At 40.8% G+C, this 26,669-nt stretch overlaps 1 protein-coding gene across 1 annotated transcript in view; it reads right to left on the reverse strand.

The window, feature by feature from the left end:
* Window positions 1-423: 423 nt before the first annotated feature.
* LOC149447857 (sphingolipid delta(4)-desaturase/C4-monooxygenase DES2-like) overlaps window positions 424-26,669 on the reverse strand; it is a 52,321-nt gene continuing 26,075 nt past the window's right edge. Inside the window, exons 3-4 of the mRNA XM_089651967.1 lie at window positions 10,861-11,603; window positions 424-5,614 (exon numbers count right to left, since the gene is read on the reverse strand). Of these exons, the coding sequence (XP_089508093.1) occupies window positions 5,471-5,614; window positions 10,861-11,603 (887 nt within the window). The 3' untranslated portion in view covers window positions 424-5,470. The remainder of the gene's footprint in view (window positions 5,615-10,860; window positions 11,604-26,669) is intronic.

Raw genomic sequence — 26,669 nt, forward strand, 5'->3', positions numbered from 1 at the left:
TTGGGTGATTTTTTTTGCCTATCTAAGAATTCGTTTTTTAAGGAAATCCCATCTTATCAGAAAGTAAGTATGCTATTCCCCCCCCTTCCCCCCCAAGTCAGCTTTAGGGAGGACAACAGGACAACTGGTCCTGTGGGGGGGTTGGAGTAGGAGGGGCCACTACCACATGTATGCTGCCACGGATTAGCGGCACAAAAGGAAACTTTTGATAATTATTTGATACAATTTTCCATTTTCTTTTCCTTAGATGGTACAGAGTAAAGTAAAACTCTAATTACACCTTTTCAGCTCTGGTTGCTAGACTGCTTGAGCTGTGTCAGAAATATCATTGTTATACTTCTGTGTACATGGTCTAAAATATCTACAGGCAGCAAACATCATAAAGTGTGCAGCATGTGAAAACATTTACTTCTTCACATTAGAAACAATCCTAATTATTTAATTAATTTAACAATTTTAAATGGCCATTGTTTAAAAAAAATTTCAAAATATACAAAAACCATATACACACACAGAAAAAATACAAACACAAAATTGTATAAAAACTATCACCAACCTACATTCAGTGTTAAATCACATCATAATGAGGTGCATACTTCACGAACATCTGTCAGGTAAAAAAAAAAGCCTAGGAGGTGCTTGCACATACCTGAAGCCTTTTTAAGTGCATTTAAGGACCACAAAACCCATGTATTCTTATTTGCAAGATTCAACACTTCCCCATCGTGCTGAAGTTCTCCCTTCTGTTGGTCCACTGCTATAATACTTTCAATTCTGCCAGAAGTGTAGAACCTAGTAGAGTAGAATGTCATGGGTGTTTGGGGTGCCAGGATGCACTTGAAGAGGAAAGAAGATATATGCAGAAACATATGGGTGCCTGCAATGCATGTATTAACTTTTTAGTTTTTACCCAACAGGCGTATTTTAAGCTACAGCGTGACCTTAAAGTGTACCTTTTACCTGCACACAGGTAAACCATCATTGTGTAGGCTATTCAATATACAAATAATGCCAACTACCAGTAATTCTGTAGGAATCAGAAGCTTTACTCTTCCATTATAGCCCAAGTCCATCTAACTCTGGTATTCCAGTTTAAAGGGTTTGCTAGCAAATGTGTTATATTGCATGATGGCATCATTCACCAGATGTTGCATTCTGCACAATGTAACTGTATAAATGAACATTCAGTTTACAAGAGAATGACCCCCATTATGGCCACAGTAAAAGGGTAAAGCTATTAACTATTTCAGGAAGATCTTGACACTGCAATTTTTCTGATATAAAAGCTAGTTGGTGATTCACTCCAAATATACCCAAAGAAAATGGAAGTAACAGACAAATTTCAAGCAGTATTAAACTCAAAAATCAAACATTTATTATATTGCAGCTTACCAATTCTTAAATGTGATGGCTGTTTTAGTTTTATTTTTTAGGCTCTTTCTTTCTTCTATTTTCATCTGGTGATTCAGCCAATAAGTCTGTTTTTCATCAAAAAAGCTCTCTTGCAGTTACAGAGATGAGACAAACCATTTAACACTGGCAGGCATTAAAATCATCAGCTTTCATTTATTTATATAAAACCTTTATCTCAAAAGGAAAAATACTGTTTGCTGTAACTGCTTATAAAGTGTGAGCTGGAGTTTGTCTTCAAATCTACCAGTACATCTAACACTCCGCTCCCCACAGACTGGCAATACTGCTGTCCAAATCTGTACCCCTGTGCGCTTTCATCCAGAGTGGGGGGGGTCACTCTAATACAGGAGGTGTGTTACTGGCCAGATCACGAGTTGAAAACAGAGATCTAGAAGAAAACCAATGCAGCTACCAGATCTTATGATTTTTAATCTTCAATATATTACATTCTTTTTTGAGTTTAATACCACTTTGTCAATTCTGCTATCTAGCACATGATAATAGTCGCTTGGCTGCCTCAAGAAAAGAACAGCTTACACTGTAGATACAAGGCAGACAGGACTGCTCCTTTCATGAACAGTTGAGAACTTTGTCTCAAATGGCACCCTCTAGGAAACCTCTAGGAGGCCTTGCCTCATGGGCATTCAGCCATCAGTATGCTGTTGCAGAACTTGGATCTCTGCACAGTGCTATGATAAGGTGGGCCTTACTGCTGCTTGCTGGGCAGAGCCTGTTAAGGTATATCTGAAGCCAGAACTTTTTGGTTCTCTCTCTTTTTTTTTTTTTAAATAACTGTGTGGGGAAGTGCTTTTTCTGTACCCCCACTACATCCTGATGATCATTGTCACCAGTACAGGAAAATGTATTGTCACCTGAGCAGAAATAGCGAGGACATCTTCCACTAGGGCCATCTGCACTTGTAACATCTCTATAAGAAGAGATTTCTCATCACTTTACTGTATAGAGATTCCTTGTTTTTTTCCAGGGAAATGTCCCGAATTACCAAAGCCAAAAAACCAACCTGATGGTTTTAAATTATAACTAAAGGCAAAAGGTTTTCTTGGACAGAATGAAGAGAGATTAATAAGCATGTCATACTTACCTGCTTTGTGCAATGGTTTTGCACAGAGTAGCCCGATCCTCTTCTTCTCGGGTCCCTTGCTGGCTCCTCTCTCTTGACCAGTGCCCCCAATACCAAGCAACTTGCTATGGGGGCACTGGTCTGTGCTTCAAAAAACAAATAGAGCTGCAGCTCGGCCCTGCCCCCCTATTCTCTCCTCATTGGCTAACTTGCTGTGATTGACAGCAGAGAGAGCCACAGCTTGACCCTGCCCACCCCCACTCTCTCCTCCTTGGCTAACTGGCTGTGCCTGACAGCAGTGAGAGCCAATGGCTCCTGCTGCTTTGTCTCAGCCGATGAGGAGAGTGAGATACTCAGTACAGCCAAGGCTCCCATACACATCACTGGATTGAGAGGGGGCTCAGGTGAGTATTAGGTGAAAAAACCTTCAGCCCTTAGAACCACTTTAAGTCCCCGGTCACACTGGACGCGAACTGGCATGCGATTTGCATGTCATGTGACTTGAAAATCACATGCCAAGTCGCACCCTATTGTCCTCAATTAGAGCAGTCATATTGGAGCGGTTCTGACTTGGTCAGAGCCACACCGATTTCTAAAGTAGCACATGTACTTCTTTTGGTGCAATTGCATAGACACCTGCAGTCATCATGTCACCTGACTTTGAAATCGTCCAGTATCACTGTAAGTCGCACGATTTCAAAGTCGGGTTTGATGTGAGCAGGGTGTAAGTGCTACCTCAAGAAGTTGCCACACTAGTTACAGTCAGAATGGCAGGTGCACTTGAAATCAAATGAAATCTAGGAGGATTAGGCATTTCTCATCAAATGGGGAGAGGGTAAATAACATGACTGTTATACTTATGTGCCAGGAGATATTGTACTGGCACAGATTCTTAGCTAGTACTTCTGCTCTGAGACAGTAGGCATTATATTGAAAGAAAGGTTTATTTTGCCAAGTCTGTGGGGGATATTTTTGTGAAGGCTTGGGGAAGGAAAGTGATTTTGGCACATACTCCTGTGAAATAATTTGCTAGATCTGCTGCTAAAGTCACAGCTCTTGCAGCTGTTCCACCAGTGTCTACAGATTTCCTGTTTCTGCACTCTGGTCTGGGCAGTCAGGAAATCCACATAGACCTCTGTGGGAGCACCGCTTTATAGGATGCATAACTGAAAGCAGAACTTGGTAGTTTGAGGCCATTAGCTGAACAGTGGGAAGAGCTAGGACTTTGACGCAGCAGATCTAGTGAAGTGTAAGTTCACTTACCTCCCACACCTACTCACAAGAACACATACTGAAGTCTCCAACACTATTACTGCTTAATAAAAGAGGACAGCTGGCTCATCTCAAGACTTTCATGTCCACATGTACACAGTTCCAGAAATGCAGCAACATGTAGAATCAATAGCAGCTATGCCACTTCAAACATGGCTCTTTGCCTGCACCTCCAGCTCTCATCAGGCACACACCTAGAAGTGCATCCCCACTCAGCTGTTCTGCTTGTTAAAGTGGTTGTAAAGGCTCAAGGTTTTTTTACCTTCACACATTCTATGAATGAGGGTAAAAAAAAAAAAACCCTGTGTACAGCAGCCCCCCCTCTAATAACTACCTGGGCCCAATCTCGATCCAGCGTTTTGCATGGGAGCGTCAGCTCTCTGGGGACTCTCTCTTTCTCCACCATTGGCTCCCGCTACTGTCAATCACAGCCAGTAAGACAGCTCAGGTGCCCTCTTAGCAAGCTACTTGCTATGTGGGCACTCAGAAGGAGGGAGGGGCCAAGAGCAGTGGTGGGTACCCGAGAAGAGGAGGATCGGGACTGCTCTGTGCAAAAACCCTGTGCAGAGCAGGTAAGTATAACATGTTTGTTATTTTTAAAAAATCTGGCCTTAATATCATTTTAAATAGAAATTAATGGGCTGCCCAGAGATTCTGTCACCAATGTAAAACCAGCTTTAATAAAAATATAAGATTCATAACATATGGTCTCGCCTGTCCACCTCCCATTCCAATGCTTTTCATCCTTTTATGAGACTATGGGGTTGATTTACTAAAGGTAAATATTCTGTGCACTGCATGCTCTAGATTTCAGGGAAAGCTCTGAAATGAGAAAGAAGCTCTACTCATTTCTATAATCCAATCATATGCAAGCAAAAATGCTGTTTTTTTTCCCTTGTATGTGATGGGGTATTCTTTGCAAAGTGAAGCTTTACCTCATTTACTAAGCTCTGGAGCAACTGCACTTGCAGCGCACAGTATACTTACCCTTAGTAAATCAATATATATATATATATATATGTGAATCCTCTATTTATTATATTAAAGCTTGTTTTACATCAGTGTGCAGAACGTTCATTTCTACTTCATGGGCAGAACTACAGCAATAGCTACAGGTCTTGTGGGCAAATAAACTTCAAAGTTCTTCTCTTTGCTTCCTTGGTGTATATGGCCAGGAAACACAAATAATACTGAAAGTATCACTGGTTTTCATATGTATATTTGGTGCATCAGTGCATTGATGAGTGGCAGGAGGTCTGAAGATACTCACGTGGGTACATTTTAAACAGAAGTGAATAACTGCACAGCTATGGGACCTGGGAAATTTTTTTACTTATTTATTTTTATGTGGTTCTCCACTAAACAGCAATGTTTAGTAGAGGTTTTTAACACTCTCTGCGCATTAATATGTGTGTCTGTACAAAAAAAAAAGAAAAAAAAAATTATAAAAATGAATAGAAATTTTAAAAAGTCCCCAAACACTTCAACATGTTGTACTTATTCGTTCATGGCCTCCTACAGAAAGAAGACAAAGAACCAGAGAGAATATTTTGTATAGAAAAAAAAAAAAAAAAAGAGGCTCCGAAATGCACGTGTAGTCCTGTCTAGGGAACGCTGAATCACAGAACACTTTACAAGCATGAAAATGAGCATACTTTCTGTATTAACCAAGAAATAAATTAATATTCAATTGTCCACTGACATTCAGTCCTTCTTTGCTAATTCACATTCTCTCTTGACGCGGGAAAATGGTCCCAGTTCCTTGCAAAATACAAAGTCCCAAAGAACACGTCCCCAAGATGTATGGTAAGGTAAGGTGTCATAATATTCAGAAGCTATTCTACGTACCTGTAAGTGATGAAAACACAGAGGGATTAATAAACACAGTGCTGAAAGATTAGATGTTCAGATGCTAAATAATCTTGAAATTGTTGTCAAATTTTTTAAATTTAAATGTTTTAAAACTAATGCTGTATATTATCTTTTTAATCAATGAAATAAACTTTGTTTTACAATAAAACATTTAATAGTGATAGAGAATTTAGAGATTATTTTGTTTGTATTTTTTTTCTATAAAACAGCACAGTCTGTCTGACACTGAAATGTTGTACAGGGCTGAAATGGTGGACGGTTTGTGCAGCTTGAGCTATTGAGCTCTGTAAACAACAGTGTTAGCCAATATTTACCCGACTTAAAATATATGTATGTTTAAATATTGTTTTTTTAGTCCTGATTATAATAGATAAGGAAAATATATGCAAAGCCACTATGCATTCTTTTTTAATACTGTAGGAAGAGCTGTGTGTGTTTCTTCAAAATGCTGGGTAAATATTAATCTAGGGATTGCACAAGCATAGCATTCTATTTACTTTTTTTTAGAAAATGTTATAAGGGTTAAAAATGCAGGCATAGTTATGGATGAGTGCTAGACATACCTACAAAATGTGTGCTAGGAATTTCTTAATTTGCCTCCCCAGTACTTACACCACTCAGGGTCCTGATATTTTCCTGTCATCAGGGCTTAGAGTCCATTTTCTATACAAGCAATTTTCAAATTTTTTTTAGCTTTTGGTAAACCCGAAATAGTCCTTATATATTGAATGCCTTCTCAGCAAAATCTAAACCTAGCCTAAAACCAATACCATGTGAGGCACTGTAAAAGGACAAAGAAAAATGCTTTATAGTGTCACTAAACCCATGACCCTGCATTCACTATATTTGGTTTCCCATAGTGCACAAAACATGGAAATGCAATTATTTTAGTAAATATAAATTGCCAAATACCTTTTCTCCTCAATAGTATATAGCAGTCTTGTGACTTCTATCGGTGGCCGGCTGAGCACTGGCTAAAGCTTGTAGCGGGAGTTTTCATTCTGCTCTGACTGTCCTATGAGGCTGCATAACCTCTGACCCTCTGTCTGGACAGTGTTGATTGACCTTGTGCTAATCACACGCACCCCCCCAAAGAAAAAAAAACTTTCTAGCAATACACACTAAACTGAGCATGTACAGAGTGACTCCTAGCGCTCTGTACTATCAGCAGATGGATTAGAACAGTAGAAGAAGGGGAGGATCAGAGAAGACCGGATCAAACAGCCTTTTTACACAATGCAGGGGATTAACTCTTTAGATTCCATAGTGAGTATAACAGGCATACTTTACTGCATATACAGACTGATTTTTATGATTGTGGGTTTAGTAACACTAAGTAAACTTTTAAAAAAACTCAGCATTTGACAGCTAAAAATGCTAATAACTCAAGGTAATGAAAATACTGCATGCGTTATGCCTTGGTGCATTTGATAAGAAAATAAAGACTTGAGCAAGATGGCAGCAAGAAAAATACGACAGGAAAGGAAATGTATGACAGTAGTGACAGATGATCTTATACATTTTTGTGAAATAACCTGTTTTACAAGGAGTGGAAAAATGTAAAACATGGGAAATAGTATGTAACCATGAGGGATTGTGTCATAGCCGCACACCACATGACCCTCACATTTATGATGTAATGGAGCATTGAGTTAACAAAGATTCCATATCAACTATCAGTTGACCAACCTGCCCTACAGAAAACCTTAAGTGAACTTTGGAGCCTGGTCTGTTGCTGCTAGAAACCAAAGTTAATAGGTAACCATAATTTACAGCTTACAGCCAGGTGCCCTACCTTAGTGAGATCATTATACATAGCGGCCACAACTTGGAGATCCATCATAAAACCATCTGTGTATTTTATATGCTACTGGAACAAAGTAGCTCAAGTCTTACAGGTCATGTTCACAGAATGTACGCTGAACATGTGCCATGTAAAAGATTACTAATGAATATATGAAATGTATACCTTTTAAAAAGGGTCAGGTTGTCAAAGCTGATAATTGATTATCCTATCAGATAGCGGGAAGGAGAGAAAAATCACCCACTAGCTTGAATTTTAGGGACTGTAGTGAGGAGTACTCTGCACATACAGTAAGTTGTCGGTTTCATTCACTTGCTGCGTTCAGTCTCTTTCCTCCTGCCACGGTTCTTATTTTTTTTTACTTTAGGCAGGATTTAGAAGTACCGAGACTACCCTTATAGAAGCAGGAGTAGTAAGGCTTCACAGTGAAAGCCAGATTCGGTTTGGATCTCTGAAATGCTGTAAATGTAGCATGAAGCAAACGTTTTATTTTAGATGGAGTACAGAAAGGTCAAAAAGTCTATTAGAATTTTATTGTTGTGTATCCACACTGGGAGATTCACCCTCTTCATTTATCCTGGTGAAAATTGTCCCTTAGCCTGGGTTTACACTTCTGAGGTGCGGTATATCGTATGTGATTTGCACAGGAAGCTCATCGAATTCCTGTGCAAATCACATACGAATTCTGTACGGTGCAATTTGAGCCATACATTTTGTGTGGCTCACATTGCAGCGCATATGCACCAAAAAGGTGCAGGACCCTTTTTTGGGTCCGCACTAGAATCAGATCGCATAGGTATTCACACCCATGCGATCTGATTCTGCATATTGCACCGCGTTTTGTGAACCAATTTCAGGGTGTTGTGAACATACACACCCACAGCAGTTCGCATTAAGGAGGTGCGATTGTGATGCGATGCGGAATTCGCACAGAAACTGATGCGAATTCCGCAACACATCAGTGTGAACCCAGGCATTAACAGGAAGACATGGGAAATACAAAACTTTATATGTGTGACGAAACATCCCTTTGTGATAACTATTTGCCCTTTCTGTTTCAGTTTTCTCCCCTTTGTAAAGCTGTATATGTTTAGCAGCTGTAATGTAGACAGGCATTCTACACTGTTTGTTTAGGGTAATGTGAACTTGTAGTCTTTCACTTCTATAGAGTTCATACTGTATTGTTGGTTGTAAGGTTTTGTTGTGGGTGGGGAAAACCCGGTGCCAGGCTGTCTGGTGGTGGTGGGGGGTGAAGCTGTATATACTGAGTTGTGTTCAATAAAGAGTTTTCATTTCACCCTACACGAAGTTCTGACTCGCGGTTTGGGATAGCAGAGAAGGATTTTTTTTTAGCTCTAATACCTGCCTTGCCAGAGCGCTGGAAGACTTGCCGGAAAAGGGGACCATTGGCTGAGACGCATCGCTCCGCACCGGGAAGCCCAGGAGGAACGGTTCCGCCACAATATGATACTAGAACAGGAGGTGATGGGAAATTTTCCAATGGAGACACAAATTATGGCAACAACCATCGAAGAGGGTTTTTTCCCCCTCATATTTAAAGAATAAGCCCACCTTTCTATGAAAAATAATAAATGCAAATATTTTCCAGATAAACAAAAAAAAAAAAAAAAAAGGAGTTTTTTTTTTTTTTTTTTTAAAGGTGCCTGTAAAGCATTGCACCCATGATCAGCAGTTCGCTGGTGCAATTTCAGGCTTCTGCAGACTGTCAGTGTATCTGTCTGCTTGTATCTCATTCGGGCAGGCAGATAGACAAAGACAGGAAGACTCAATTAACTACCTAAAGCATTCACCAGTGCCCTGGTAGTTCATTGAGAACTAAAAGCCTTCTCTGTGATAAAATGATGCGGCTGTGTGGGAGAAGCCCCGCACGGCCACGTTCTTTTCAAATTGTGACAGCGGGTGCAGGTAAAAGATCCCCAGCCTGCTGTCACAATGGGGGGGGGAAGAAATCAGCAAGAGGCTGCAGGAGTAAGGACATGTTACATGTTCTGCCCTAAAAGCAGGTGGAATGTGTAACATGTTCCCAAAGCAAACGTATCTTTTAAAGCAGAACTCCACAGTGCTCCCCCATGTCCAGCGGTGGACTATTGCTGCCATCCCCATGTCCAGAGCCAGTCTATGGGCATGATGATGTCAGGAACAGCACATTTACAAGACTGCTAACGTGCTTGGAGGGGGCAGGAGCAGCAGGGACCAGTCTAGCTGTCGGAGAATTGGCAGATTAGGTATGTATATCTCCACACTCCTCACCCCTAGACAAAAATGAGCAGTTAACCCATGCAGTGGGATTTTTTTCCCCTGGAATTCTTAAGAAAAATTCTACCATTTGTGTGTCCAGGGCAGAAGTAAGGGGGGGAGCAAATCTATCCCAATGAAACACAAAGAGGAAGAAAAAAAAAAAAAAGGCACTCTACCCATCCTCTATTCCATCCACAACAAAAGAATAGGTTTGACTTAAAATGTACTTTACATAAACCTACTAGCATCCATCTGTGACATGCCAGGTAGGCTGTTATAAAAAGATTTAGTAAAATAGCAACAGACAGTGGCTAACAAAAGATCCAATAAAACAGAGGTTCATCTTATAGATTAGATCTATTAGTGTATAGCCATCTCTGTTCCTTATCATTTCTTTGAGATTTTTGCTTTCTGTACAGGTTCAGAGGTGATGCCACAATAGCCATAAGCTGGATTTTTTATCATACTTAATTTTTTCTAGTGAAAGTGGAAGAATGGAAGGTGATGCTGCTCTATATGTTCTTTGCTTTAGCCTTTATAAACCCACTTGGGTTGTCTGATAATTAGAGGGTTAAAACAGACGGTGAGGAGGCGATAAAATGCCTATTGCGGTCTGAAAATGCAAATCGCTCTTCAGACAGTAAAGCAAGTCTAAATGAGGCCATAGATTCCTATTGGAGCTTTGAGATGGAGCAAAGCATCAAGAAGGCAAGATGGAGTATATTTTCTGGAGCAAAGCAAACCCAACATTGTGCACAGGGACTGTAAAGTAACAATTTTATTTAGTGATGGTTGCTTTGATTGGCATTCAGAGTGTATCTGTATTTATCCTGTGAGGTCACATCCTTCTTTCTTTGCTTGGGCTTCTATGTGCACTGTGATGCGTTGTGGTGCATTTGCGTGGCTTACATGAATTTTTGTGCATTTGTGGTGCGGAAAAATGCAGCATGTTCTACTTTTTTTGTGACTGCACTGCAATAGTGTGAAGTATGCCCAAAGGATAGCCTGGAATTTCGACTGTCTATTGGAGTGCTGTCAAAATTAAATTTAGCTGCATCTGGTGTGAAAGAGTCCTTAAGTCCCAGTTAGTTAAACTGCACATATAAAACACATATATAGTTCTTTACCATTGAAAACAGCTGTATATAAGTGGTCTTACCTCTGGAAGTTTGCTTCCAGGAATGCTGGGAAAGTCGTGATGTTCCATGTGATAGCCAACGTTGAAGGTCAGCAGGTTGAGTGGTCCATAGTAAGAGTACGTTTCATAGCCTTTTAAAAACATATAGTGCTCTGCAATAAAATGCCCAGATATGGGGTGCAGACCCATTGACAGGATGGACCCCGCCAGTAAATATACAACAGGCTTCAGCCCCCACAAATGATATATCACCATGTCAAAGGAAAACTGCACAACGGCATTAATGACCTCCATATGGGTGATGGGTTTGGGATTCACATAGAGAGGTCGTAGGACATAGAGTAGCGGCTGTAGAATGATCCAGATTATTTTGCGTACAGGAGTACAGAAAAACTTTCCCTCAAAATCAGTGGGAATATCCACATCCAAGCTGTCTCCTCCAAGATATCGGTGATGATCAATGTGGTACTTTTTGAAGGATGTGGAATACGGCATGGCAATGGGAAGATTAGCAAACATGCCAAAGAAACGGTTCCAACGGGCTGATTTGTTTCCAAATGCCACATTGTGAGAAATGTCATGAATGGCAAGAGTCAGTGAATGGTTTATCACACCACCAAAAGCATAGGACCAAAAAATTAACCACTTCCAGGACAGATCACGAACAAGGTAACAGCAAAGGATTTGGACAAGCACCATGCAGCTGACAGTCCATTTAAGTTGTGGGTCAGGTCCCATTAAGTTCTTGATCTGTGGATACTTTGCTAAAAAAGGGAAAAAATTTTCATTTTAGTCAACAGATAATTACACAAGAACATAATATGGCCATATTGAGAAAACCGTGCAAAAAGTATCAAATTGGAGCAACCAGTTTTCAGATTGATGAAGTAAGAGAACTAAAAAGGATAAATTATGACTGGTTACTACACTTTGCAATTGGCCTTATTGAATCCACTTAAATAGATACTTTAGATTGTACGCCCCTTGAGGGTTAGGGACTGATGTGAATGTACAATATATATGTAAAGCGCTGCGTAAATTGATGGCGCTATAGAAGTACCTATAATAAATAGATATTATATTAGCAGTAAGGATAACCCCCACTATTAATATAATATCTATTTAAGTAGATTCAATAAGGCAAATCTTATAAGATTACCGTTTACAATAGTTTCTTGATTTTCTAGGATTTCAAAAGTGTTTCCATCTCGGATAGAGAAATATCAATGGATCAAAGGGCCCTGAATCCATCCTACTCCTATGAAGTGATCCGCATGAAATGCCTGTTGTCAGTAACATTTTAAATGTTAATAAATTAACCAACCTCCATGGGTAAAGCAAGCATGTGCTGTTACTATGGTAGACAATCAGAATTAACCTTCCACGTTGTTAATAGGATTTAAATTAATTTTTTCACAGTCAAGGAATACTGTGACAGTGTTGTGTTCACTGGGTACTTAGCAATTATGGACAACAGAAAATATGAAGAAATACCTTCAAGAATGACTAACTCTGCTGCTGCATGAAACAGGCATTGTGACTACAGCCAGCTGAGCTCTGTACTAGGCTGGCAAAAAATGATGTTGCACAGCATGCTAATCCAATTTAATTTGGTGTTTCCCTGCTAAACTGGATAATTGAAGCTTATCCGGTTTTGACTGAGGTTGAGCAGCCCACAGGTTCCAAGACTCCTGTTCCTTAACACAACCAGCCTTTCTAGTTGTCAGAAGCCTGTTCAGACCAGCTATTGCTGAACTGCTCATTGCAAACATCTGCAAAACGTTACCTGACACAACCTAGAAAATAAAGTAGACTATAAAGAGCTACAGGTGCTGCCCTGGATGGGGGCATGAGAGAAAGTTATAAAGCTAATCAGGATTATAACAGAGTAGTGCAGAAAGCAACAGTGATGTGTAACATGCAGAAACTCATTGGATAAAAAAAAATACAAAAACAGAGTTTATTGATCATATTGGAACAAAGAACATTTTTCAGTGGTTGTTCTGGGTTACTGCATCTTGCACATCACTTTTTGTCCTACTGAATAAGGCATGAGAAGCTGGGAATTCTTAGGCTATGGCACACAGATTGCAGAGCGTATCTGTACTCAACATTTCTGCACATACTAGGGTTGCCACCTCATCCCCTTTAAAACCGAACACATGTTAATGACACAAGTTCTGTGGCTAATTAACGTGGTAATTAAACTCAGTGCCTTAAGTGTATTAAAATAGCCTCAAAACCTGTGTAATATATGTTCAGTTTTAAAAGGGATAAGGGGGCAACCTTAGCACATACAGTCTTTCCATAGTGCCACCTCCCTTTATTTAGAGATGGTGCATGTGGGGGGCACTATGCCTGGAACACCCCATGCTCATTGAGAGAAAGCCCCCTAGCCAAGTACTGAAGTGGACTCTCCGAACAGCTTGGCCTATCTCCCTATTGCCATTTACATTATGTATTTCAAATAATACCACTTCCTAAATAAATTCAAACTCAAATTCAGCTCCCCCCACATCACAATCATATAAATAATAATATAACAATGAATATGCCACAATATAGTTGAAAAAACTCCCCTACAGACTCAGTTCAAGTGAAATCAAAACACAAAAAAAGTCCAAAATATCAAAATGAAACACAAATATGTCCCTCCTGTGTAATCAAGTTGAAACAAATGTTTCCACAGGAAATTATATCCTCCCAACGGTTTCCACGATGACTATTACCTCAAAAAAAAAAAAGAAATACCACATAGTGCATTATCTTTATACAATTTAGACATTAATAAGTGACATCACTCTAGTGAGTATCCCACAAACAAAACTTTTCAGTGAAAAATTTGTGAAAAAATGTGAAACAAACAGTGAAACCACACTGTGTATGTGAATCACTCTTCTGTGCCCAAAAACAAGCAAGCGCAGTGTACATTTCTAAATTGGAATAAGGAGTGGGTACCCTTACCAACAATCCAAAATAATCACGCCTATAATCTTATCCAATAAATGGTGAAAAAATGCCCCTCCTGTAGATCCCCACAAGGCATACACAACCTCCACGGCAATACTGGATTCATCAACCATAGTACTCCATGTGTCCCCATACACCTTGCTCCATCCAGATGCACATATATGAAGGATAAGAATAGTGTAATACCGCCAAGATAATTGAAATAAGCTTTAATAAAACTGCTCACATTATTACAGCCTTTAAAACCGCTTAGTATATAAGATATAACCTTTCTGCCATCCAGGAAATGTCCAGGCTCTTTCAGGTGTTCCTTTCCACTTTCCAAAATGGCCACCGGTGTACTTTCGGTTCCCGTGTACGTCTGACGTCACTTCCCTTGACGCGGCGTTTCGTCGTGGACTTAATCATAAACGCCGCGTCAAGGGAAGGGACGGCAGAAAGGTTATATCTTATATACTAAGCGGTTTAAATTGTATAAAGATAATGCACTATGTGGTATTTCTTTTTTTTTTAGGTAATATTCATCGTGGAAACCATTGGGAGGATATAATTTTCTGTGGACACATTTGTTTCAACTTGATTACACAGGAGGGACATATTTGTGTTTCATTTTTGATATTTTGGACTTTTTTTGGGATTTGATTTCACTTGAACTGAGTCTGTAGGGGAGTTTTTTCAACTATATTGTGGCATATTCATTGTTATATTATTATTTACATTATGTAGGCTGTTAATTGGTGCTGTAGAACAGAATCAAAACCTCTTCTGGTGGGGTGGCAAGGACTAAGTGGTTGACCAAGTCAACCAGAAGAATTCAGTAGTTCCAATTAGTGCGAAATTCAATAGATGGCATCTTATTTTGAAAGATGGGTATGTCCATCTAAGGCCACTTAGTATCTAATTACTATACCAGCCAACTGCAAACCAAACCCTTCACTTTTACTACCTAATAATGGCATTATATCAAAGTATTTTTCCACTCGCTAGTGTTTTGCAGTCAATAATTAACTTTGGAGAAGAGGAAACTACACCTGATATTGCTGTGTGCGCTAATAATTACACTGTTCAACAAATTTTTATTTTTTGCCAGTTTTGGAAACAAAAGGATCCATTTCTTAATGAATTTCACATTCTGAGTTCAAATATAACAATGAAATTTGTCAATTGGCTCTAGTTTTTCTGTAAACGGAAAGTTTTCTACTATAGGCGTAATGACTACATAATGCACAATAATTATATAGATAGATGTCTTTCCACAAATATAAAGCAAGTGATATTGACTACATAACAAAGCCTAAATGGCATACTATATTGCATAGGATTACTAAGAAAAATTATAGCCATAAGCCAAGTTGAATCATTTTAATACTTAGGATTCTCACTAGTTTTGTCTTCAGTTTGTGTCGGTTTTGCTTCTCTTGGCTTTTCTCTTGTATTCGAGGAAAGGGCTATCTCTTACAACTGTCCAGCAATAGTCAGCAAGCATTGATGGGCTCCATTTACCTTGATATTGTCAGGGCAGGGCTGTGGAACGGACAGGTAGGCCTAGTGGCAGGGTAAGGCACTGGCTGACGACAACCACCACCAACAGACCGAAGTCCCTCAGGGCGCGGAGTCTAAGTCCCAGGCTGCCCTTCACCAGGGCCCCTGATGGTGGGGATGGACTTGACGCAGCCAGGAACCAGGTCGCGGCCCCCAAGACACCCCGGCTGCGGTAATGGCCGCCGCCAATGGCGTGTAGCTGGTGAGAATGACAATAGCGTAGTCAGGCAAGCCAAGTCGACAACAACGGGACAAAACAGTACAGAACAGTAGACAGAGAATCACAGGTCACGGGCCGGGTTCAGCAACGGAAGGTCAGATCGAAGGAAAACACAGAGAATGGTCTTAGTCACAAGCCGAGTCAGAATACCAGAAGAGTCACGAGCATATACACAGAGCTGTAGCAAGACAAAGACACAAGACACAAGTGCAAAGAGCATGTGCGGATCACAGGCTTATATGTACTCAGCCACACCCCTCTGGGGGATGGACCTCAGAGACCTGAAGGCATAAAAGCTTCCCACCATGCTCAGCAGAAATCCAAGATGGATGCCAGCACATGGAGTAACAAAACCTCGGGGAAAAGGTAGGACCTTGACAGATATCTTCTTTCCATAGCTGCAATGTCTTGATGGAAGCGCTCTCCGTGTTCATCATGCCGATGGAATATTTGGATAGTGCACAGATAACTTTTTCTTCTTATTTAGCCCTTTTACAATTGGAGGCACCATACAAAAGTAACAATTACGAACATGATCTGTTGGCTCTCTCCAAATCATTGGCACAGCGAAAGGCATAGATGCCTTTTTTCCATTCAACCATTGCTCCAGTGCCGTCCCACAAGAATTGCAGCATATATGTGGTGCCCAGCTCTTGTCCTGGTCTCCTATCTTGCAGCCAAAATACAAGTTGTAGGCTTTCTTAATCATTCCTGTTATCCTCCTTTTTTGTGAGATAAAAGTTATTTCACCGCAGATATAGCAGAAATTATCTGCTTTATTCACACAAGTTCGAGGCATTACTGAGTAGCCTATATAAGCATAAAACTAAATGTAAAGACGCTGTCGAACTACAATCAGCTACAGATACTGCAGCTTTTATGCAGTGAAGTGATGCAATTAAAGGCTAATATTGCATCATCTCAGTATACATGCAATTTTCTATTGGTCACCAGTATCAATTGCGCAATATGCAGCTGAAGTTGCATCATAATTTTGAATGGCTTACGTCATTCTATGGGTGAATATATCATGGAAACTAGAGCCAATCAACATTTTTTAGGGTCATTTTCGTTTTCAGCACCCCAAAATTATGTAAGATTAGCTAATTTTATGCCCAAAACTTTTTACCTGTTGAACAGTGTTATCAGGACATTACCACCTGTGGACAAATTGGATAGAAAAGGGATGCTATCCAGTCGTTATCTTATTCTGTAGAACAAAGACACTGAAGGCTTAGCTCATGATTTCTGCTGGGTGTGACTAGTTGTCAGTATTCAGTATATTCTACCCCAGCAGGTAACATTACTGCATCCTGTAACCTGTAGTCTAATCCATACAAGTAATGGCTCATTATAAAATTTGTGATAGTCAATATACAGTATGTATGGCCATGTTGAATCTCCTTCCTAGTTGGAAAATGCAAAAGGTTCAAGAAATGAATCTCCTACAAATCACTCAAGCTCATTGCGCTCATTGTCCCTATGGCAATTTTTCTTCATACTGCCCCATAACTTTGCCAAATATGCTGCAGACTGCGTCACTCTCGCTCAAAAAGAAATCTGAAGCAACACAGAACTATGGGAAACCTGTCATTACAAAGAGACATCCCAACTGACTACCTTTTTCTGAAAATGCAGCCAGTCTCTGGTTTTATTATTTTTTTAGTCACTGTCCTGAAGCAAGCATGCAACAAGTGAGATCAGAGTAAGGTGATATGAACAAATTTTCAGAGTAAATGAGGCAGAATGCAATGACGCCATAGGGTTATTTTGACAGCCAAGGACCTAGATTAATCAGAAGGGTTTTAGCAACGGCAGTCGATGGATTTGTCAACAAGTTCTATTTAACCACTTCTATACAGCTGTACAATGAAAAATGGCAAAGTGGTTGATGTTTATTTCTACAATTTATTTAACCACATTGCGGAACAGACCCTTGGACTGCCAATGTGCCAGTCATTGCACAGCTCAGATCACAGACAAAGTGTACAGAGCCGAATCAAGCTGCTCTGTACCTTGTGATCGCTGTGATGACCAATTACAGTGATCACAAATATAAATGGTATACTATTTACATCTGAGAAACCTCCCTGGAAGAAAGGGAGAAAGTGAATATTTTATCAATTATAAAAAAAAAAAAAAAAAAAAAAAGACAAAATCAGCAGTAGCAGATTCAGGGTGAGAGATTTTAAGTGATTATGGGTTTTTGTACACTTTCACCCCTTCTCTCCTGTACAGCTCATCTCAAGTCTGCCTTTATGTGCTCTGTATATTAACTCCTTCACTTCCCTCATCCTGCACATTAACCCCCTCATTGCCAGCCCTTCACTGTATATAACCTGTACATTAACCCTTGTTGTGCCATTAGATGTGTCATATCAAGTGCCCCATAACCAAGCTCCATGTTATAACCACTTACATGTTTCTTCATTTGCAAAAAACTGTGGCAAAAAATTAAATCACCTTAGAGTGTCAACTTTCCAAAAAGGAAATTTGGGGGGGTTTCATACTGCCCTGGCATTTTTATTTGATATGCTTAAACAAGAGAATGTAAGAAAATCATTTTTTTTTTTCAAATGTTTTTTGTAGTAAATAATAATAATTAAAAAACGGTGGTTTTTAAACTGGCTGGACTGTAGTGCTACATGTGCATACTTGTTTTGAAAAGGACGACAGCCCCAGAGTCTGCATCTTTAAACAAGTTGCATTTGACTCAAGTATTTCTATTTCCGACTGGATCCTCTTAAATATTCCTCATTTCTGTCAGCTAATGGGTCACATGCTGCCCAACCCTGTCACTGCCTCTCCTTATGGTTCCTTTCTGCATGATAAGCAAATATTTCTCCACACGCATCAGGTGCATCTGTAACAATACATCAAGGAATGACATGGTTCCATATTTCTTGTGTAATACAGCTACTTTGACCTGTCATATAGATCACATCCACTAGCTTTGTGCATTCCTTACTATAAAGAGATCTTATCAGTCTCCCCCTCACCCATGTGTCCTGTTATAAGTGTACTTAAAGAGACCCTGTCACCAGAAAAAAAAAGGGCAGGTCTAAGCAATGAAAAATCAAAAGTATTTTAAAAATGCATACTTGCTAGACTTTTACTTTCCATTCATGGTTGTCTTTTTTTTTAATTTAATGTGCTTTCAAACTTGTTATTGAATTTGACTTTTTCAGAAAGAGTCAATTCCCTAACATAGCCCCCTCTATGACTTGTACATCATAGTCCTCTCCTTTTCTGGGAGAGTCTAATTACTGTCTGTTCTGGCATAGCTCCTTCTACCCTCCCTACACAATTTTTATGTAGCAGACAAAGTGAAATACTTTAAAGCAGGAGATGGCAACCAGTTGAATGGTAGATCGCATCCTTTCCTTGCCAACCCCTGGAACCTAGACAGCATTTATTTTCCTCCTGCAGCAGCTGGAAGCCTGCTTCTCCGGCTCTCAGCTGCTGGAGGAGGAAAATGCAGTGAATCCACTAAATGCTGCCCCACCACCGCTCCTGTCCAGGTTACTCTTCCTTTTGCAGCCTGGGCCCCCTTGTGTGCTCCACTGTTAAATGTACAAATTATTTTATGGGAAAAGTACTGCTAAAATGTAGGGTCTGGTGACAGGATCTCTTTAAGGTAGTTCAGTTAGTGGCAAACAAAATCAGCAAAATAGGTATCAGGGCAGGAATATGAAGTGAGATACCCTTGTTAAATATACTGTACATTATATTGCCAAAAGTATTGGAACGCCTGCCCTTAAACGCACATGAACTTTAATGGCATCACAATCTTAGTCCGTAGGGTTTAATATTGAGTTGGCCCACCCTTTGCAGCTATGACAGCTTCAATTCTTCTGGGAAGCTGTCCACAAGGTTTATGAGTGTGTCCATGGGAATGTTTGACCATTCTTCCAGAAGAGCATTTGTGAGGTCAGGCACTGTTGGACAAGAAGGCCTGGCTCGCAGTCTCTGCTCTAATTCATCCCAAAGGTGTTCTATCGGGTTGAGGTCAGTCAAGTTCCTCCACCCCAAGCTCCCTCATCCATGTCTTTATGGACCTTGCTTTGTGCACTGGTGTGCAGTCATGTTGGAACAGGAAGGGGCCATCCCCAAACTGTTCCCACAAAGTTGGGAGCATGAAATTGTTCAAAATGTCTTGGTATGCTTACCCCTTAAGAGTTCCCTTCACTGGAACCAAGGGGCCAAGCCCAACCCCTGAAAAACAACCCATCACCATAATCCCCCCTCCACCAAACTTTACACTTGGCATAATGCAATCAGGCAAGTACCCGTTTCCTGGCAACCACCAAACTCAGACATGTCCATTGGATTGCCAGACAGAAGAGTGATTCGTCACTCCAGAAAACAAATCTCCACTGCTCTAGAATCCAGTGGCGGCGTGCTTTACACCACTGCATCCAATGCTTTGCATTGCACTTGGTGATGTAAGGCTTGGATGCAGCTGCTCGGCCATGGAAACCCATTTCATAAAGCACTCTATGCACTGCTGTTGTGCTAATCTGAAGGCCACATGAAGTTTGGAGGTCTTTAGCGATTGACTCTGCAGACAGTTGGCAACTTCGCACTGTCATTTTACGTGGTCTATCACTTCATGGCCGAGTTGCTGCTGTTCCCAAGTGCTTCCACTTTGTTATAATACCACGAACAGTTAACGTGGGATATTTAGTAGCAAGGAAATTTCATGGATGGACTTATTGTACATGTGGGGCAACCTATCAAGGTACCATGCTTCAATTCACTGGGCTCCTGACAGCAACCTATTCTTTCACAAATGTTTGTAGAAACAGCCTGCATGCCTAAGTGCTTGATTTTATACATCTGTGGCCATGGAGGTGATTGGAACATCCATCCATGTAATAGCCTGATTGTGATTGTGCTTTTGTGTCTATAAATGACTAGGGATGGGCTTCATGTTCGAGTTGAATGTGAGTTCAACTTGAACATCAGCCGTTCGTGTGATCGCCAAACACACGAACGGTAAGGGCTTTCGGCGGGCTATTTGCCCACCATGCCCCACAATGCACTGCGCTCTCACAGTGCATTATGATTGGCCAAAGCAATGCACCTGACCGTAGGTAGGGTGTTTGGCTCATCACTATAAATGACTGCCACAAGGACATTAGCTTGTAAGAAAACTGTTGGTACTTCATAAATACCTAAAATTAAATATCTAATTTGTACTACCATGCATATAACCTATTCAACTAGGAAACCGCTATTAACTTACAAACAGCAATGTGAAATGAAAACTATCCCTTTGAAGCATAGAAACCAGTCTGTCTTTGTTGTTAACTGTCATTATCCTGACAACCAACTGGCAATCATCACTGCTATGTTTACAGAAGCACTAAGGCAGATAATATACAGTATCTATTTATTCTGGAATCCTATTACAAAGCCATTGTTCCCTGGGTAGCTATAAGTCCCTTTATAAATGTGCACCTTAACGCCTTCCTGTCGCTGCCTCCCACCAATTTAAGAGGTTCTAAATGCTGGGAGATGGAAGTGGGCATTCTGATCATTTGACCACTGTGATTGGCAGTCACAGCAGTCAGATGATCAGAAAGCTTGACTGCAAGTATGCAACTGGAGCTTTCCACCCTTAACTGTGTTGGGAGCATGCAGAGAGCGTGCTCTCAGCACAGAAACCAGTTTACAAAGGGCTGCATATATGCATACCTCCAGTGGGAAGAGGTTGAGCTGGCCACATTCTGTTCAGTTATTTTCATTCAGCTACCAGGCTGATTTCCCCATTCACACAATCAAAGTGAATGGGTGACCCTTCCCAGCTGTTAGAATACACAGTTCAGGTCTACAGCTTATTGCCTGCAGCGCTGAGTTTCTTGTATTCAGCAGGGTGGTTGAACAGAAGTCTATCGTCAGACTTCTGTTCAAGTGTAGCGGTCACACGTCGATTGACATTCGGCCATTCCCTGCGCATCTAGGTTTACCAGCCGTCCTCTCTCCCCAGCATCTTCAGTGTTGCTTTCAGCTTCACAACTCGGTATCCACTGTGCATGCACGAGTAGTGCTGCTCTTTTTGAATGGTCCCGTAGTCTTTTGGGACGTCACGTGTCCTAGAAGACTATCGGGGGGGGGGCCCAACTTCTGCTTCTGATCATGTAGGGGATCACAGTGGAAGTGGGTTCCTGTCAAAATCGGGCACCTGCTCCCCAAAGGTGCCAAACCGCAACAGGGAGTGGAGGGACAAAGCCTTAAAGTGGAACTTCCTCTTTTGGGCAGAGCTTTGCTTTAAATAGGAAGATCACTTGTATGTAACTTAATTTGCTTGAAATTGAAACATTTGTACTATTGGGAATACTGTACACCTGGAGCTGTGATTTGTAGAAGCTACATACTTGCACTCTACAGCACTTTTTTTATTAGAACATAATGAACTGCAGTCAATAAAAAGGTATGTACTGCAGGAATTCCAAGTTACCTAGCGAATGACTACATTTGCAAATGCAATGTTTGCATTTGGAGCTAGTGACAAAATCATCAGTTTAAAGCAGTATTAAACCTGAAAGCAAACATTTATTATATTGCAGCTTACCAATTCTTGGATGTGATGACTGCATTCGTTTTTTTTTGGGGTTTTTTTTCTTTAATGTTTCCTTTTTCTATTTTCACCAGGTGATTTGTACAGTATGTCTGTTGACTTTCAGAAGCATAAGCTCTCCAGCATAATGTATCAGTTTACATGACTGGCAGGGGTGGTTAGTTAGATCTGGTCAATGTTTCAGCTGCTGCTGGTTTTCCTGCCTCCTCTGCTTTCCAGTAGAATTCTCTGGAACATAGGTGTGTAAATTCTCTGGGACACAAAACATTCAGGTTTTTGCCTGCAGAGGGGAAGTCCAGCCTTGAGGGCTTGGAGCCCTCTGGGCATCGCTGCCATGAACTTACTGTAAGGCCTCAAGAGGGTGACCTGAGGGCCTGGATGCTGAAGCTACAGAAAGCTGATTCGGGGGCTGTCATGTGAAGACTTACCTTGGTATCACTGGAGAAAGGTGTCACATGGATGTTGGAAGGGGGCAACCAACTTTCTCTGGACATTTGTGAGTACAGACTACTGTGAGAGATCTTAGAGGCTTTTGGGCTGCTGCCACCCCACTTGTGCTAGAGAGTTGGCTGTGTGTTTATCTAAAGGGGACATTGGTTGGTGTCCTGAAGAGCTTAGTCTATCTAGTTGCTTGTGAAGGGACTCTGCTCTTATTGCTCTATAGGAAGAAGCTTGTGTGCTTTAACTGCTTCTACTACAGAAGAGCTCAGTCTATCTAGTCGTTTGTGAAAGGACTCTGCTCTTGGTGTTAAATAAAGAAGCTTGCTTTTAACTGCTTCTACCTTAAGGCAAGTCCACAGTTTGCTATTGCAAGGACTTCTGCTTCAGCTTTTCAGAAATGAGTTTCCTGTCTCCAATCTGTACATACTGTAATTTCTGTTTTTGGAGTATCCCACCCAATTCCCTCAACCCTATTCTGGTTACTCCAAAAATAAAAACAACAAAAAGAACACCTCCTAGACTGCTTATTGAGCCAAAGAGTTATTATATTCATGTGAGTGGCTGCAGAGCAATCTACTGAGAAGAGAACCCTGGGCAATTTCCAGCGTCTTCTTCGGGGGTGAGCGCTACACATACAGTTCCTACTGTAATCAGTTATAATACTTTGCTTACTCTATACAATGGTTTTGTATTTTGTATATTTACCCTAAAGGGGCTACTACACTGGCAGTTACATTTGTATCATGTTACCAAACTTGCCCAAAATTCAGGTAATTCCAACCAATCCCATAATAAAAAATATACATAAGAAGAGCTAAAGTTATAAGCAAATCTCAACTTTCCCTGTAAAAGCTGAAGTCAGTAATGCTGTCCATCACATTAAAGGACCAACTGGAACGCTCAAGTGGGTGTCAGGGTCAAACACAACTACTACAAGGAAAGCCAAACTGTGCATATTAATTTAGCTGCATCTCTAAGGCTTATCACATTTTCTTAACATGCAGTGTTCATTAAAAGGTAACCCTGCTTATGGTTTATTTCCATCACATATCCAATTTTGAGACACATTTACTTTAATGCAACTTGCTATACAAGCTGCAGGGATCTGTGACAATTGCGTGCCATGTCGTCTTCATTAATTTGATCAATTCCCAGTACAGCTGAAGAGGTGATGACAAGCACATAATAATAATCTTTTTTTTTCTCCCTAGGGAGCTTCCTCAGCACATGGGATCAATATCTTATTAATTAACAAGTAGTTTCTCTGTACCCACCGGAAAGAGAAGAACCGGGATCATAAGTCACTCTTCATCAGCCCATATATGCCTATTAAAGGGAAACTATACCTTTTTCAGTATTTGTTGTAGATATACATGCTAAAACGGGTCAGCCTATTGTATATAGTCCTATCAATTTGTTTTATTCTATGTGCAGTTCGTAATTATCTGTGTGTAATGACTGCAGCCACATATATTCATTACACATGCAGACTCTGCTTCCTTCTTAGTAGCACCACACCATAGTCTTTCCTAACCGATTCTTCCCGTTAGGACTCGTTTGTACTGGAACTCCTACGTTTAGCTTTTCTAAAACAAAGGAGAAGTCTTCTGGAAGTATAAATAACTTTATGCACTTCAGATCATATTTTTCTGTGTTTAGATATTCCTGCATTAGGCCCCTTGCACACAGGGCTGTGTTTCTGCAGTGCATCCCTACCAGCATTTTCATGTGCCCAGAAGGGACATTTGCAGTGCCCAACCTACTGCCTGCAGCCTGTTAAAGTCTATAGCAGGGTAAGGCTGAACGCTATACTGAGTGGTACTTGCATTTAGGTCCCTATGCATGGAACACATGCCTGTCATAACATTGACCTGCTGCCTGCAGCTTGATAAAGTCTAAGGCAGGTTGCGACTGGACAGGGCTGAACATTGTACAGAGTGGTACTGGTGTTTAGGTCCTTATGTGTCCAGGAATGAATGCACAGAATGCAGCCCCATCCAACCGTAACCTGCCACAGACTTTGACAGGCTGCAGGCAGCAAGGCTGGATGCTGTACCTATCCCTCCCGGGTGCAAAAAAAACACCAGGTGGGACACATTGCAGCTATCTGTCCCCATGTGCAAGGGCTGTAAGCAGGTCAGCTGGGTTTAGATGCGTTTACATGCATTTAGAGTGTATAATCAGATCTTGGATGCACAGAATTCTATTATCTCTAAATGCAGCTAAATTGACCACAACTAAATGCAGGTAAATGCAGTGTGAATGGCACCACCGAAAAATCATAACATGCATTTATATTTGTTTAGAAATGTCCTCTAAACACATAAAAATGCAGATGTGTCAGTGTGAATGAGGCCTTAGTGCAAGGCTACCATTCAGATCTGAAAAAAATGTGTTCACTAGGGAAAGAAGTGTAACTGCATGCAAACACATAGAACATGGAGGAACCCTTGAAATCAATTTCTAGGCATCAGGGAAACCCTGTTATTCATTACTATATCGACAGCTCATTGTACATTAGCATAACAGACACTGGGAAAATGTTCCTTACATTTGTGGTCAGTAGGAAGAATACCCTACTTACAGATAGCAAAAAGATCATTGCAGTCAGTGGTTACTAATCGGAGAGGCAGAAACTGATCATTGCTCGAGGAACCCTTAGCAAAATCTGGAGCAACCCTGGTTGAGAAACACTGACAAAGAGTAGTGAATGGAAATCCAATGAAAGCAATCTATTAACAGATTGCCAAACTGCCAGGAACTTCAGAAGAAACTAGATAAACAGGCTTAGGAAGCATTTACAATGGAAAGATTCAGATGAATTGTCTGACGCTAACATCTTTCCTGGACAAGGTGACCTCTGATCTATTTTATTCCACAAACAAATCTTTTTGTTCAGTTAGTGTTTGTTAGTAACAAATGTAGGTGCTCTACTGGTCCTAAACGTAGCACTGCTACGTTTACGTGAACACCAGCACTGATTGTTGTCTGCCTGCAGATCAATCTGCTTAGGGCTACTGTTGAGTCCATTTAACATTTTGCCATTTCATCCAGCCCTGATGAAAGTGGATCCTGTGGCCCCTCAAATGCGTTGACTGTCCCTTTACCTGTTTGTTGTAACCAGCTGAACAATAAAGACTTTGGTCTCCCAGGGATCTTTCATTTGGATCTCTTTCCGATCACACTTTGATTTCTCAATTCAGATGAATGTCCTCTCCTCGGGGATTCAAGTCTTAGTGAGGAGCTGCTAATTGGTCTCAAATAATGATTTTGTCCACATTTTGATAATCTGTGAAAATCCGTAAACAGTGCCCCTCTACCACTACCTTTTGCATACAATAGCTGGCAGGGAAAGTCCCTCCATCCATGCTGCTTAGCAGGAATAGGGAATTCAATTAGTTTCTTTAGGTCCACCTGTGGAGCTGATAAAGCAAACCCTTACAGTGTATGGCCTGCTTTAAGCTGGGCTATCTCTGCACAAGGGGGAGAATCTGCAAATTTGTGATCTGTGACAAAGTCAAGAAAACATGTCAAAATTAAGCTAGCTACACAAAATGATTGTTTTTTTAAACAACCAATCTTGGACAGATAAGAGCGCCAATCTGAAGTCTATGGCAGTAAGAGACACCCCTCAGTCAAACATGTTATGAAGGAAAGGCAATGAGGCTCACAAACTTTGTCCAGTTGCTGTTGTTGTCCTCCTCCTTTGTCCATTCACTTAAACACATAATTATAGCCGAGTGGAGAATACACATTTATGGAAATGTCAGCTGTAAGACATCTCTCCAGGAGGTCATGTTTGCATCTGCATAAAAGACCACCTTTGGATGTCTTTGGACAACATTATGTAGTGCTACTCCCGTAGGAGCCGCAGGAATATGGTCTAAGTCTTCCCCCAAAGCTTTTCCCCACAGCCAGGCACAAAGGCTAATTCACACGTTTCTTCAATGACCAGTCTAGGGGTGTTTTTTTTTGTTTTTGGGAGAACTCCGATAGAGTTGAGGGAATTAAGTGGGATACTCCAAAAACAAAAAGCTATGTACAATAAATATTGTAGCGCACGGGAACTTTCTC

This window comes from Staurois parvus, unplaced genomic scaffold (genome assembly GCF_062004578.1).
Source record: "Staurois parvus isolate SC_StPar_1 unplaced genomic scaffold, SC_StPar_1.0 ptg000668l, whole genome shotgun sequence".
Classification (NCBI taxonomy): domain Eukaryota; kingdom Metazoa; phylum Chordata; class Amphibia; order Anura; family Ranidae; genus Staurois; species Staurois parvus.